Genomic DNA, 15681 nt, shown 5'->3' on the forward strand with positions numbered 1-15681 from the left:
ATAACAACCTCATAAAAACGAGTGCGTCAGCCACACGTCATCCAGCAGACAGGAAGCAGGACAAATGCTGCGTCCAGCTTAGTCACTGTCGTGCCACCTCTGAGTGCACTACGGACTGAAGCGTTTAGAAAATCATGCAGGTTGCATTGTAATAACAGATTGCAATCATGGCAGAAATGTGTTCGTTTCCAAACACTTTCCAGGATGTGTTATATTAGAGTACCCCCCCCCCCCCCCCCCCCCCCCCCCCCCCCACACACACACACACACACACACACATACCACAAAACGCCCTTCATTTTCTGTCATTAAAAAAAAATACAGATCAAAGTTATTATGTTACAAACTGCAGGATTGCAAAGGACTGATGTCCTTATTATCTCCACAGAGGGGTGGAGATAATAGGGCTGATTCTTCTTCTATAAGTTTACTCAAAAAGTTCTTGATACATTTGAACATCTGAAGCTGTTTTTGGAAAAAGTGTGATTAACTTTTGTTGTTGACCCAGATCCAGATTTAATTATTTTTGGAAGAATTCCTCCATTGAGAGAGCGCTCAAAATTTCTTGAATTGAAAGAAGAGAAAGTGGAAGAAATCATTTTGATATTCCCGAGGAAACAGTCACACTCCGGCCCGGATCTGTCTGGATGCAAGGAGGGAATTTACAGCCTGATCAGACTGCTCTAGCTTGTGTATTAATGGAGCAAACAGACATAAGATAGATTGCAACAAATGATGATAATTGTTTTGTATAAATATAGAATTAAATAAACATGAAGCTGTGTGTTACATAATTCTATATGAACACATGAGCATGAATAAAATATCTGGAGTGTGTTGAGCTGCTAGTTATGTGAATGCTTCAGCGTGTCGTTGCGTTTACCTGCATGGAATCATAAGTCATAAGTATTTTACACTTTTATGATTTAGTATTAATATCTCAGCTTTATGATGAGAATTTGTTTTATTCATTTACCTTTCATGCTGTTTGAGGTTTTAGCTTTAACTCTTAATGTAACAATATAAAAAGGTACCAGAATAAAAAAAAAATACAAAAAGTTTAAACAGGAGAAAATTATTATATAGGATTATTACTGTTTGTTTGTTGTTTGGTTCCTTTGAGATTTAGATTTTTTTATTATTATTTACTGTGATTTTTACAAACTCATTCTTGATGTGGAAACAGTTGAACCAAAAAATGTGTTTCTAAATGTTGTTTGCAGGTGACCTCAGACATGGTTAAAGACCCAAGGAAAGCTGATAAATGGACGTTGAGTTTAGGTCATGGTCAGCGCTGCAAACAATAAAAACATGCCGTTTCTTTTTGTAGTCCTAGATTTGGTGAATTTGACAGCTGCAGCTGAAACTCTGGATTATGTGAACTTCAGTAAAACAAAGATTTTCCCCATTTTCACTGACGGATGGTTCCTGGTTTTCTGGGTGTTGATTAAAACACACTTTGAAACACAAACTTAAACAAATAAGCTCAGCAGAAAATAAAGCGCTTCAGGTCTATGTATTTAACTTAAACTGTGCTAATATATCATCATCATTAGGCTGAAATGATAAGTAAACTGTGGACTTTTGGGGGTGCCGGGGGGACCTGGTGTTGCCACCTTGCACAGGGTGTACCATATGACTGATTGCACTGATTTAAGCAGGTATTTATAAGAACACCTTCACACACAGATCTGTGTGGCTGTGCCAAATATATCCACACGTACAGTATGTATAAATACTGGTAAATTACTTTAAGCTTCACCTTCACAAGGTCACCATCCAGCCTGGACTGCTCTATAATCAAACGCTTTGTGGGCAAAAACTGAAACCGCTGGTTCCAAACATAAAATGATCTAAATGCTTCAGACTCTGGATGAATGCTGGATGTGGAAGAAACTATACGGATGTGTCTCTTACTGATCATAATCATGATCTACAATTGTTTTCTGTGCTTGGCACTGTTCGTATGAATGCTTCCTCCTCCACCTGGAAGCCTTTTGATTCCTTTTATCACATCGCACTGCATTTCATTGCGGTCGATAATCTTTTCTCACCGTATGAAATGCAAAGGTGGGCCGGTCCTCCTCAACAAATACCAGGGAGCAGCACAGCATGATGTTTATTTATAAAGCTGCCCTCCAAAAACTGCCCGGCTGCCTCTGCTCTCTCATTCCACTGAAATAAAGCGCCATCACCGCACATTCTTACTGCCGCTCAACTTGGAAAAACATGATTTACATTCTCTGATTTCCCCAGAACATTTTCATGTTTTTTTATTAATTGATTTTTTATGAATTCTGTAAATGCACAGTGTATCTCTCTGTTCTCAAGCGGTACATGTTTTTGATTTCAATGAAACTTTGTTATAATTTTTTAGATAAGCATCAACTTTTAATAATGGAATGTCTGTCTGTCCTTAAACTACAAGGCAGTGTCCAGTTTTTCAGTTCTGTTGCTGCTGATGTTTCCGTTGGTGAAAGCCCTGATATCGGTTTTATTTCATTTTTTAAACTCATAAACTTTAATGAAAATGAACAAAACCAAACACGTCGTCTCATTTTTCTTAAAACAAAACGGGGGGAAAACAAAGGTGCAGTTTTCCAGCAGTGTTTCTATTTATTCTTTCGTACCACAATTTAAAATAAATCACGTCAACATTTTTGGCTAAATTTTATTTTGCAGTAAAATAAATGTTCAAATCCAGAGCAGAGTGGAATATAATAATAGGTTTTGGTTACATCATTACTGAGTACTAAACTTCCTATTGTACGGCATCTTCAGGCCCAGTCACGACAATTAAAATTAAATTACGCACTGTTCTTGCTTTATGGGGTTTCACCATCATGAGTAAAGTGTAGCATATGAGAATATCCGTAAATATTTACATGGCAGGGACGACATCCATTTATTGTGCTGAGCATTGTGTTTTGTGCAGCCATAATTTCTGAGAAGCAACAGATTTGGGAGGAAAAAACTGAATATAATCACAAACCTGAAAATGACGCATGCGTAAAGATGGAGATAAAAGTCTTCTTGACGCTCTTTGTTCATTTTTGTCCGAACTTTAAAGTAGATGATGGCAGAGATCCTGTTTCGTGTCTCTGCGTGTAAAGCTAAACACAGACTTTACACTTTTACGCATTTGGTGCGTAAAACGCACGAAAGTCTGCCGGTCATTTAAAATGCAGCACTTTGTCAGGGTAGGACAGCGACAGGTAAGAGCAGAAAGGGAATCCCATCTGGTACAACTGATGCTGACGCGCGCCGAGGACCACGGACGCGCTGAAAGCCGGATTTTGGGCCTGTGCGCATGTCTCGGCCGGCAGGCCGAGGATGCTGCCTCGTATTTCGTCCTCGCTCTTCGCTAAAATGCTGTCTATGCTGAAACCTTTGGATTTGTCCCTGCTCAGTGTGTTCCCCTTCGGCCTGTCTGGCGCAGGTGCGGCCAAGTTTGTGTTTCCTGCGCAGCTGACGGTGCAGAGAGGACCTCTTTCTCTTTGGCTGAACGCAGACTTCCTCTCCTCTGATTTCGGGTCAAGGGTCTCGTCTGGGAGATGAGCGTCGTCCGTCCACAGCGCAGCGCGTTTCGGCGCGGAGCAAGGCTCGGGCTGTGGGGCGTGAAGCTCCCTGCCGGCGGCCTGACTGCTGTGTTGGTTGGGGGGCACTTTAAGTCTCTGCGTGGAGGGGCTCTGCGGCTGTTCCGCGTGATTCAACTCGCCAAGAATATGTTTCCTGTCTGCGGGCGTCCTCGCCTCCTCCTCCTCATCCCTCGCGGGTGCTTCTGTTACCCTCGAGCCAGCTTGATGTTTCGGGGAGGTCTGAGGGTCCCTGGGTTGCCCGGGGGCCTTGGTGCGCTTGTGCCCGGTGGCTTTGGAGTCCAGAGCCTCCTGCTGACACTTCGCCTTCCTCTTCCTCCGGCGGTAGTTGCCGTTTTCAAACATATCCAGACACTTGGTGTCCAACGTCCAGTAGCTGCCTTTGCCCGGCCGGCCCTTCTCCCGGGGCACCTTGATGAAGCAGTCGTTCAAGGACAAGTTGTGACGGATCGAGTTCTGCCAGCCCTGTTTGTTGTCGTGATAGAAGGGGAATCGGTCCATGATGAACTGGTAGATGCCGCTGAGCGTGGCGCGCTGCTCCGGTGCGCTCTTGATGGCCATGGCGATGAGCGCGATGTAGCTGTAGGGCGGCTTCTGCGGGGGCTCCTGGCGGGCCGGCACGAAGCTCAGGGCGGTGGGCACGACCCCGCCGCTGTCGCCTCCGTACAGGTAGATCAGCGGGGGGGCGGAGAGGCTCAAAGCCGAAGATGTCACTCCGAGCGACGGCAGACGGCCGTGGTAGAGAGTCATGACGCCGGGAAAGCCGCAGTGTGTCCCGGGGAAAGTTGAGCCTGCTCCCGCAGCTCCACTCCTCCACTGACTGACTCTCCAGCCTCATGAGGGCCCCAGAAAAATGTTAATAATTGTTGTACGTTTGCTGTGTTATGTTGACTTTGCACTGGGAAATAAATTGTCCATCATAAACAGTCGGTGCTGCTCTTAGCCCACCCACATTAATTAAAATTTCATTGCGCTGAAACTCCCTCATGTCCCCCTCCTCTGCCCAACAACCAATGAGGTGCCGGGTTATTCCCTCATCTGTTTATAGAATTAGTCGCTTGATAAGTCTGCCCACCCAGGTTGAATCAAGCTGTGTTTATTTGGAAAAATTTCCGGGCACCCAATACATAAACGCACTGATGTGCTGTTTGAAATATCACGTCCACCCCTGACGCTCAGAGTTGCTCACACAGAGAGAACAAGCAAACATTGCCGAGTCCTTTCTGGGAGTTGCTGTGAGTTCACTCGAATGAAAACAAAGTGTATAAAAGGGAAAATAACTTAAACAATTTCTCTTCACTCGTGTCAGACTCTCGTTTTGCTTCCAGTCCAACACAAATGACGCAGAGGGAACATTTCTGCAGCAAACTTCATTTCAAAGAATATCTGAGCGCATAAATCAGGCATGGCTGACAATATAATAATAATGATCAGCTTAACAGGAATATAAGTACTTCAGGCTGACAGCTGCTCTAAAACGATTGACTGGGTTTTGTAGGTGGTGGCGTTAAAAAAAAATAATTATATGATTAGCTCAAAATTTGCAACTTAATGCGATCAGCTATATTTAATGTTGAGATTGTTTTTATTAAAACATTTCTTGATACTACCAAGCAGTAAGGTACAAAGACAATATTATTTTTATTTTTTTATTGATTGAAAGATGACACAAGAAAATGGGGGCATGCTTACACAAACAATGCATAAACCTAGGAACCTTAATATATTACAAGATTAACTTATTACACAAACATACAAATCGCATTTCCCAAAAAGAAAAGGAACAAATTCTTTTAATTTGCCTTTGTAATGTGTTCAGTTTTCAGTCCACTGTCGATTCTTCCAGTTCATGTCTGTCTTGTATAAAACCAGGAGCGATTCTAGAACCAAACTTTTAGGGGGCTCAGCCCCGGTCATATTGTCATGCATGCAGTGCCTCGCAGTTAATATAAACAGCACATGATGATTGCAAATGTAGTCAGCTTTTTTCACATTTGCAAACTTCATTTCAACTAATCGTGACAATGTTACCATCAAAAGAAGCGTAATTACTTAGATCTGGGTCTAAAACTAATTCAGTATGAATAATCGCACATTTCAAAATTATACACCAGTTTTATCTCGTACCCTTTATCTACCAAACCTGAGGCAAAGGCTCAATCATGCTGACCAGAGCTTTCTAAAGTAAGTTAAAGCTGCTGTTGAACATTGACAGATCACATCCTCTGACTTACTCTCACCTGCACTTGGAGCTGTAAACGAACACTGAAGCTCAATTCGACCAAAATAGGAATAAAAATCTTTAACAAACTAAAATTATGAAGTACACCAGCTCCTTGGGTGGTAACTAGTGATGTGTCAGCAAACTAATGGCCCTAAAGAAACATTATAAGAGTTTGTGAAATGACCTCTTCATTTTCTTTCTGCCACAGCAACAAAAACCTCCCCCCAAAAAGTCGTATTTATTCCTGACAAACCTGCTGTTGAAGCAGCAGCACCTGTGTGTGAGTGCACTGTAACATCATTACAGCAACAACACCGGACATTTAAACCTGTTTTTATTGGATCCTGTCTCCAGTAGACCAGCTGCCAAAATATAATATCAGAAGACATATAAGATACATTGTTATTATTGCTACTCCTTCTATTCTATTTTAATGGGTGGTATGATAAAATGTAGGGGTGCCTGAGTGTCCCAAAAAACATCTAAACTCACCTAAGGTAAAACTAAATTTAAAGCTCCGTGTTTGGTGAAGCTGCCACACTTCAACACTCGATAAAGTGTTAATAGCTACAGAAGCTAGCAAAACACGATAAACATCTGGCAGTCTAAAAGATGGGCGTAGCTTCGGGATCTGACGTTATTGAATGACCAGCAGGGGGCGACCCCCACCACCACCTCCAGTGCCCCCCTCCCCACGTCAAGACTTTGTTATGTTAAATAATAATTTTAAATAAATGTGATGTTGAAAGATGATTTAGTTTTGTACCAATAAATAGTTGGTTTTGAAACATATTAACATATTATGAATATTTTTACAGGTATTTGATCCATATCAGGTTGCAGAAAAGCCGGTGCCGACCCCTGGAAAGATCAATGGTGCATCTCAGGGGCAACACAGAGACAGGCATCACACTCTGACATGATCCGACACTTGTTTGTCTTTCCTGAACAACTTTGCTTTTAAACTGAACTCCTTCCCGGGAGAATAGATCTTAATTTGCTTCTGCTAACAATCGTCAACTTTAATAGCAGGAAATGAACTCGGCATATCATTCTTTTCCGTCTCTGTGTTTTTGCCACATTTTTCAAGTAACTCGTGTATTTAAGAATTGATTATTTAAGTTCATCACTGTATTTTCAGCCTTATCATTAATATTCTTTTTTACATTCAGGTACATGTATTTCCTTTAAAATTCTAAATTTTGTAGCTAAGTGATCATTTTAAGAAGTGAGTCTCTTTTTGATGTGGAGTAAAATGTAAATTTTGTAGTTCATCTTCTGGAAATTATCATTTCAATGTGTCAGACATCCGTCATCAGTTTAAGGAGGCCGGTGTAGGAGAACCACGGCTTGCTGTTCTCAGTCATTATGAGGTCTCCTTCACACCTTCCTCTGACCTCATAGGGTTTTCCATCAAGGAAACACTGATTAGGAAAAGGATGTGGGAAGATTTTTTTTTTTGTATCTTCTTTTCTTATTTCATTTATTTCTTTGTTTTGTTTTGTTTTGTTTTTGAGTATCTGACTATGACCCAAGACCCACGTGAAAGCCAGCCTTCAAAGTAAAACAGGAAGTAACCAAACGCTCACACTAAACATGAAGATAAGGGGAGGTGAACACAACGCTCAATGAAAATTTCTAATTATATAATAATGGATAAAGAGTGTATTAATTAAAAAAAATCTGAAGGGCTCAGAGAATTAAAATAGCAATGTATAATCATATAAAACAATTGTGTAAGTATTGAAATGTCTCCTACAGATGTGACCAAATCAACTCTCTGCTCTGTGGAAAAGTTCTGAATGAATATTTGTTTTCACATCGACTGCAGCTTCTTCAGGTTCTTTTCTGACCGTGTCCGTATGAAAGTGGAACAAAATGAAACTTGGCTTTAATTGTCCTTGGAGAAGCTTCGTGGAGCCACTCGGGACTGTATTGCCTTACAAGGACAACATGGACAGTGTATTATTTGTAGATGTGAGCATGATGCTTTATATTATGTATTTTCCTGTTTATAGGTCAGAGGAGGATTATAACAACTTTACAAGTGCGCACAGCTGGCTCCTGCTTACATTAAGGCCTTGGAGCTTTCAGTGGATAAACTCAGAAGTTGGTCTTTTCTCTGTTTCTCTCTGAGCAGACGGTGATTCATTAGCAAATTAAACTAAACTAACATGAAAGTATGAGACGAGTGCGGGCCACGGCGAGCGGGATTCAGGATCTGACATTTTAGTGGAAATTCTGCAGGACGCATTTTGATATCTATAACTTTATGTTCGAGCAGCAGATGCACGAGCATGATGTTTTATTGACAGTGATGTCACCCAGTCGCCCAGCTGTTACAACCTTTATTTGAGAGTTCACAAAATCAGCACTGTGTGTCCAAAGATCAGGAGCATTGACTCACCAAACTCAGTGTTGTAGGGTCGCTTTATTAGAAACAGATTATTAGACGTGAGGTGCCAGAGCGCTGACTTGTTTTTCCTTTCTGATTGCTTTCTGCTTTCTTTACGATCTTTTCCATGTCTGGATTGTCCATGAAACAGTTTCAGCCAGTCTCCCAGACCTGGATTAAGCCTAGTCCCAGACCAAAAAGAGATTCCAGTGATGATCTCAGACTGAGATTAGCTTTAATCTGTATTTATTTGGGTTTTTGTAAAGATTTATTCTGGTGCATTTTAGCCTTTATTGCTGGAGAGAACAAAGGGAATAACATGCAGGAAATGGCTTGTGTTGCTTTGTAGTTGCATGTTCATCTTTGCTATAATATTGGGTGTCTTTGCAGACACTTTGTATCTGTTCGCAGCGGTTTTTCACCTGTAGGCTGATGAAACTGAAGGACGAGAACAGAAAAAAACTAGAATGAATCTGCAGGAAGTCAAAAAGCACCTTAACGACCACAAGATTTCAGAAAACACATCTTCAATGGACAATTCCAAACCACAGGGAGAGCAAAGACGGTAGAAATGACAAAGACTGAGGAGAATGACGCAGATGAAATACTCTTCTCAGCAGAGGAGTGAAATAAGGAGTGGGTGAAGTCAGTCAGTCACTAATGAGGGAGGGGGGAAAAAGAATGGAAGCAAAAGCATTGAAAGCCACATGAAGATCTAACCTTCAAAATAAAACAGGAAGCAAGATGCCAAGACCTCACAGACGAGGAGGCTCACGAGAGAAGAAACCATTCAGCAAAACAAAAACTGAAGTTAACATAAAAAAAATCGAAAGCTTTTAAAACTTCAAAATGACAAAATGAAGCAAAGCTAATACAGGAAGCACCCAGAGAGGAGGCGCTGTCTCTTGCAGTATTTACTTTGAAGGCTAGCACGGTGGCACGGTGGTCAGCACTGTTACTGCACAGCAAGAAGGTCCTGAGTTCAATTCCACCATCAGGCCGGGTCTTTCTGTGTGGAGTTTGCATGTTCTCCCTGTGTTTGCGTGGGTTCCTCCCACCGTCCAAAGACATGCAGTTTGTGGGGATAGGTTAATTGATTAATCCAGATTGCCCACAGGTGTGAGTGTGAATGGTTGTCTGTCTCTGTGTGTTAGCCCTGCAACAGACTGGTGACCTGTCCAGGGTGTAACCTGCCTCTCGCCCTATGACAGCTGCAGGCTCCAGCGACCCTGAAAAGGACAAGTGGATGGAAAAGTAAGTTTACATTTTTCTTTTTAAACGTACTTTAAGAAGTTGTACTTTGTAGAGAGGGGGAGGAGAGGTCAGAGTTCAGATGTTACATAATATTTGGGCTTTTTGCCCATTGTTGACCAATAAATCATTAAGTTGACCTTGAAGACCTCAGTGCAGTTAAGCCACATTTTAAAGCGCAGGTAGCGAACTCCAGTCCCCAAGAGCCGGTGTCCTGACACTTTTAAATGTCTCCCTGCAGCAACACACCTGGATAAAATTAGTAGGTCATTAGTAAGACCTGACTGCATGCTGAGGTGGCAGTTCAGCCATTTGATTCATGTTACAGCAGCTTATGAATGAATGAATATGATGCAATAAAAGTACTTTTAGAAGTGCATTTTTCCAAAAACTTACATTTATGTAAATTTACTTGAGTAAGGTTAGGGGTTGCCACCTCAGCATGCAGTCCAGTCTTGCTAATGACCTCCTAATTTCAGGTGTGTTGCTGCAGGGAGACATTTAAAAGTGTCAGGACATCAGCCCTCGAGGACTGGAGTTCGACATCTGTGTTTTAAAGGATTGTTAACACGTCCCCATTCTAAAAGTTCATTCATTCAAAACACAATGACGCAAACACAAATGCTACCAAATACATAACCTCCTCGGTGGAGCTAATAAATACCAGGATGTGTTGTGTGTCTTTTCTAGTTACTTTGCATCTATTTGCAGTGTTGCATTTGTGTCATAGTTTCCTCACTTTAGACATTTTTGTGTTTTTGCAAAGAAGGCGTGACCATTCTTTACACAGTGGTTATACGGAAACTGCTGTTAAGCTTTCTTTCGTTCTTTCTTTCTTTCACAAATTGCTATAAACCAAAAAAAATTGTTTCTTTTCTCACCTCTTATTATTTGCTTATACGAGCATGAATCAGACAAAATGAGCTTTTTATGTCGTCTTCAGCTAATTAAAAACAATCTAGAACACTCAGTAAAGTTTAAAAAAAGGTGTTGATAAAATGCAGTTTACTGAATGTACCTTCATGTCTCTGATTGTGTGCATGGCCCTCTCACAGTTACAGCCTCTGGTTGTTTGTAGACACCAGGGGGAGACAGTTATCTCTTTTTCATCATTTCAGTCTCTTCGGGGTCACATTGCACCTTTTTCTGATCATTTTTACTCTGTTTACACTCATTGGTGCATCAGCTTCTGTTAATATTTCTCCTCACTTTGGTCATTTTGAGGCTTTGTGTGCACATCTCTTTTCAGTTTTCTCTGTACCAGGGCTCCTTGACTTCTTGTGCCCCTGGGTCTGTATCCTGTTCAGTCATCCTTTCCTCTGTTGAAACATCCCATCATCTGATTTATTTGGCACCTGTTAAAATGAACAAAACTAACCTCTACTGTTTCCTGCCGAGTTGGTCCTCATGCACAGTGCGATGTTTGGAGAAAGTCAAACACAGCTTATCAGCACAAACATATACCGACTGTCAGCACGGTGGTGGCGAGCTGATGATTTGGGCACCTTGATGTCACTGAGTCGACCACAAACTCCTCTGTATGCCAAAGTATTCTAGAGGCTGATGTGAGCCCGTCTGTCCCACAGCTAAAGCTTAGACCAGAAGAATCGACCTGCTGTAAGGGCCCAGAGTCCAGACCTCAGCCTGACTGAGATGCTGTGGTGGGACCTTCAGATGGCTGAAGCCACGATGTAAAGAACAGTGGACCAAAACGCCTCCACGATGATGTGAGCTGTGGTCGTGCAAAAAATGATTGCTTCAGTTTATTACTGTCAAAGGTGGTTCTACAAGCTGCTGAATTGTGGTGCTTCCTTACTTGGTTGTGTATAAGTTATTTATTTATTGGTTGTGCTCATTTCCTTATTATCATAAACTGTTTAGTTCCTAAAACTTCCATACAATGGCAACATTGTTTTCTTCTTTGCCTTTTCTTTTAGTGACAGTAAATACTCACGTATAGGAGGCACAGCTCTGCAAAAACTCAGGTTTAGTCTCGACTGAGAGAAATGTGAACTCCCTCCTCTGCCTACCAGCATCACTTTGTGAGGTTTTGATTAGTTCACTTCACATTTTTTCCTTTGAAGTGTGCATTACTGAACCGCTGCATCAGCTCGACTTTAACAAGCACGGTCTTCAGCGACACCTCCTGGACGAATAAAGAACAACTCTTTTACCTTTAACCAGGAAATCAGAATATTTGATCAGAAATAAACACAGAGTCTGATTTTCAGGCTTATGAGCCTTCATACTGATGAAGAACATGAAATATAGCTGCATAAGAGCCTGGATATCGATACTGAAAAGCTGCCAAGTTTAAAAGAAAGAAAAATATCTACTAATGCAGCTTTACTAGTTTTTTGTTTTCTACAAATATGACTTTGACTGAGGTTTGGGTCCAAAAATTCTACTGCAGGTGAGACAATAAAGCTGCTAACTGAGCTTCTACTGTTAATACTGCTCTAATCATTTCCACACTGAACAATGAAAAAACACAAAAGCACAACTCCAACGATGCTCTGAAACATGAGGCGGTTCTATGGAGAAAACTACAAACATCCTTTTTATTCATCTGCCAAGTTTTATTTTTCTTTTATCAATTTTGTCTGAAAAACAGAAAACTGTGGGGAAAAAAAGAGTTTAAAACGCAGATTTTTACTCAACTGTCACAAATATTCATTTATCAAAATGTGGAACAATCAAATATTTTACATTTTTGCTTTCATGGATAATCAAACAGCTGCTGATGACTTCTGACATCAAACTAATGTCAGCTGAATATTGCAGCGTGTGACATTTCCATTAATCACAGACAGGAAAGGTCTGAAATCACAAAAGAGAGCAAAGCCACAACCTCTGCACTTACAGAACATTTAACAGCAAATGATTGAAAAGAGACTCCAAACGTGTTTTATTTGGACATTTCAGCATCTAGAGGCTGAGAAAATATTCATTTTTAACTCGTGACAGCGTCACACAGCATGAAACAGAAGCATAGTTTCACAGTGTGTGATGAGTTTGTGCATCGGTGTAAGCACAGCGTTCCTGCTCAGGTGTAAAGAAAACAGCCGTTTGGCTTTATTTCGGTCAGTAATTGTATTTATTGATGATTTAACATTGTTATTTGTGTAGAGCTCACCAAAAATTGTTAAACAAACATCGGCCGTGTGTGCAAAACATTATTTTCGGTGTTGTGTCTTTGGCGTTGCTCTCATGTGCTTTTGTGAAATGCAAACCTCTTCTGTTTGCAAATTTTTATACAAAATATCAGGAAAAAAATAAATCAAATTAAGTTTTTAACTTCCTACAAGCCAAGGTGATGTCTTACATGCTCAAAAAAAACAAAATCAGATCAGTTTCTCATTAAATTAGGAAGCTCTGACTGAAACGCCAGCACTTTGTTTTTATTTTGTTCTTGGAAAATGAGGAAATCTTCATAAAAGCTAAATAAATAACAGCTGTAAATTCCCTCATCAGCTGATGTGGACCTTCGTTTGATAAACCAAACCATCCCAAACAGAAATGGCCATCAGAGCGGCCTGAGGACACCATCATAACCGACAAACTGAAGCAATACCAGAACAGAACTAAAGACAGACGAGAGGTAAACTAGGCCCGCTCACGCTACGTTTGCAGGATTGTCTGTCTGCTTTGGAGTCACGAGATACTTCACAGCCCAGTGCAGCAGAGATTCAGTCATTCTGAAGCGACTGAAGTCCTGCAGATTCTGTCCACACACACGGTACGAGTAAGAGAACGGCCTGCCGTCGCGATGAACCTTTGGAATTTTTCTCTGGACACTCCCTGAAGCCTGTTTAGGACTGCTGCCGTCTTCGGCACTGGAGCCTCCTACCGGAGTGTCAAAGAGCCACGATGGAGGACTGCTGCTCAGCTCCGCCTCCTTGTCCTCCGCCAAGGTGGAGGTGTCGAGGGCTTCTAGTGTGGACTCGCTTTGCTTTCTCTTAACTTTTCCGTGTCTTGTCAAAGTTGTCTCCTCCCTTTCTTGGTCCACAGGTGGGAGGCTCTGCTGTGCTGTCCAGGTGCGATGTGTTTCCATTTCTGGAGCAATCATGGAGCCTGAAGCTGAACAAGAGGAAGTGGCAGTGGTGGGGAGGGCAGTCAGCTGTTTCTGGTAGGGTGGGAAGTAGCTGGACTCCACCAGGTGGACAGGAAGCTGTGTGCTGGTGGCGGGATCAGGCTTGGATTCTGCAGCAGAGGCGGGGTGCGGCGAGATGCTTGGTGTAGCTTCTGGAGATGCATCAGAGGAAGATGAGGAGATACGAGGAGGAGAAAATATGTTCCACGGGTTGGACAAAGGCTTGTCAGTCCCACCTGTGATCACATCCTCGTGGAGCAGGCTGTCCTCCATTGGAAGAGATGAGCTGTCACTGGATGCACAAACTCCTTGTACAGCTGCTGGCTGAACTATCTGCCAGTGTGCATCATCAACAGAGGGCTGCGTGGTCTCTGGAGGGTTGCAGACTTGCGGTATATTCTCCTCCTCCATCCTCTCTGTGCTGCTTTCAGCATTTTTTAGAGTCTGGACCTGCTGAGAGTCTTCTTCTGGGATAAGGAGATATTTCAGAGGGACACTGAAACACTTCTCTCCCTTATATCTGATCCTGTCCACATCCCAGCGTGTGCTAGAGCAGGTCTGCGTGGAGTGACAGGTGGAGGTGGAGGGCTGCAGGCTCGCGGCGTGTCCCCTTGTCAGCTTCTCCCTGACGTCCTCCAGCACAGCCTGCAGACAGTCGTGCTGCCACTCTCCCAGCAGCTCGGATAGGTCAAATTCACACTGGCTCTTCTGAGAGTCCTCCTGACCCAGCAGAGCTCTCCACGTTTTACAGATCTTCATCCTGACAGAGGACAGGGTGGTGCAACAGGGAGTGTTGTCTTTAACTGGACCTGCTGCGGTTGTAGCTAGTTCTCCGACTGATAAGAAGAACCTGCATTTAGTCTGTTCTGAGGCCATGTGGAACTGCAGCCGGTAGTCCTGGATGCAAACCGTGCTGTTGAGTAGGCTGCTGAAGCACTCACGGTCCTCCTGCTCCTGCAGATGCTCCCAGGCTGACGCCGTGAGGACGGCTGGAATCTGGAGTACCCCATCAGACAGGAAGAGCAACCCGGTGGGGCCCTCGGTGTTCCCCGCCTGGGACTGGGACATCTGACCCACACCGATGACATGAGCCTTCAACCTGCTGCCCACCTCCTCCTGCTCCTCCTCCTGGCTGCCGTAGCTCAAGATGAGCCGCTCTATCCATGGAGACAGTCTGTTCCGCGGAAGCCGAGGCATGTCCGGAGTCACCACATCCTCACTGTAGTGACAACTTTAGCAGGGACTCGGTGAAGTCCACACACTCGTCTCTCGCAGTGTCGCCATTTATATTTTAGCCACGTTAGCTGGACACTCGCTTAGCTTAAATATTTGATCAGCGTTGTAACCTCTGTTCACTTCCGCTCTGCGCGTGTCTGCAGTCATGGCGGCGACAGTCAAGTTACCGACAGAGAACAGCAGCTCCTTCAACATAAAAGCGCAAAAGTTAATCGTTTTATTTTTATTTCGAACGATAACAAGAAGATGAATTATATATATTAATCATTAGTCATATTAGTTATATTAAATTATATTAAACCGTCGAAGCCAAATACTCGGGTAAAATAGCGAGTTTATGCCTTTAATATGTATAGAAACTTTGACTGACATCATTCTATCGGGGATAGGGTTTTTTTTTCGACCATGAGCCACGTTTTACGACATCCGCCATTATGCTTTCAGGCATGAATCCAATAGCTGCAAAGAATTTCCAGCATTACCCTCCTGGTTCCAGTCGCCTTCGAGCATTAAAACTAGCCGGCCGTTTTACACAAACTTAAGTTTTTTGTGCTTCAAACTCGTAGTTATTGTGTGGAAACACGTGACAATAAGGGAATGGGTGTGGTCGTAAATTCTAAACCGACCAATCAGCGTCCATTACGAAAGTCAGAAAAAATAAAAGACATTGCGAAAACTAAAATAAAATACATAATGAAATGTAACATGTTTTTTGTCTTTAGAAACCAAATGTACATATTTATATCGGTTGTTTTATTCGCAGCTGTTCTGTTGCTGCACACATTTTAAACTGCACGCGTTCCGCCCTGATGCTCCGTTCAGGTGGTGTCGCCAAAATACATTGCAAGCGGCTGTGTTAACTTTTTTTTTTATCTGTTTAAAGCAA

The 15681-nt window shown here is 42.5% G+C and overlaps 2 protein-coding genes across 2 annotated transcripts; both read right to left on the reverse strand.

Moving 5' to 3' along the window:
- Nucleotides 1–248: 248 nt before the first annotated feature.
- Nucleotides 249–4514, reverse strand: foxl1 (forkhead box L1). The gene has a single exon (XM_084936534.1). It carries the CDS (start codon nt 4344–4346, stop codon nt 3174–3176), a length of 1173 nt encoding a protein of 390 aa, XP_084792660.1. The 5' UTR covers nt 4347–4514; the 3' UTR covers nt 249–3173.
- Nucleotides 4515–12006: 7492 nt separating this feature from the next.
- On the reverse strand, nt 12007–15035 carry acd (ACD shelterin complex subunit and telomerase recruitment factor). The gene has a single exon (XM_084936539.1). The coding sequence runs from the start codon at nt 14754–14756 to the stop codon at nt 13083–13085; it is 1674 nt and encodes a 557-aa protein (XP_084792665.1). The 5' UTR covers nt 14757–15035; the 3' UTR covers nt 12007–13082.
- Nucleotides 15036–15681: the final 646 nt, after the last annotated feature.

This window comes from Perissodus microlepis, chromosome 7, assembly GCF_051167445.1.
Source record: "Perissodus microlepis isolate ML-2025 ecotype Zambia chromosome 7, ASM5116744v1, whole genome shotgun sequence".
Classification (NCBI taxonomy): Eukaryota; Metazoa; Chordata; class Actinopteri; order Cichliformes; family Cichlidae; genus Perissodus; species Perissodus microlepis.

Excerpts from the sequence above, each read along its gene's own strand:
- foxl1 (XM_084936534.1), bottom strand. The coding sequence starts at position 4,346 with ATGACTCTCTACCACGGCCGTCTGCCGTCGCTCGGAGTGACATCTTCG.
- acd (XM_084936539.1), bottom strand. The coding sequence starts at position 14,756 with ATGCCTCGGCTTCCGCGGAACAGACTGTCTCCATGGATAGAGCGGCTC.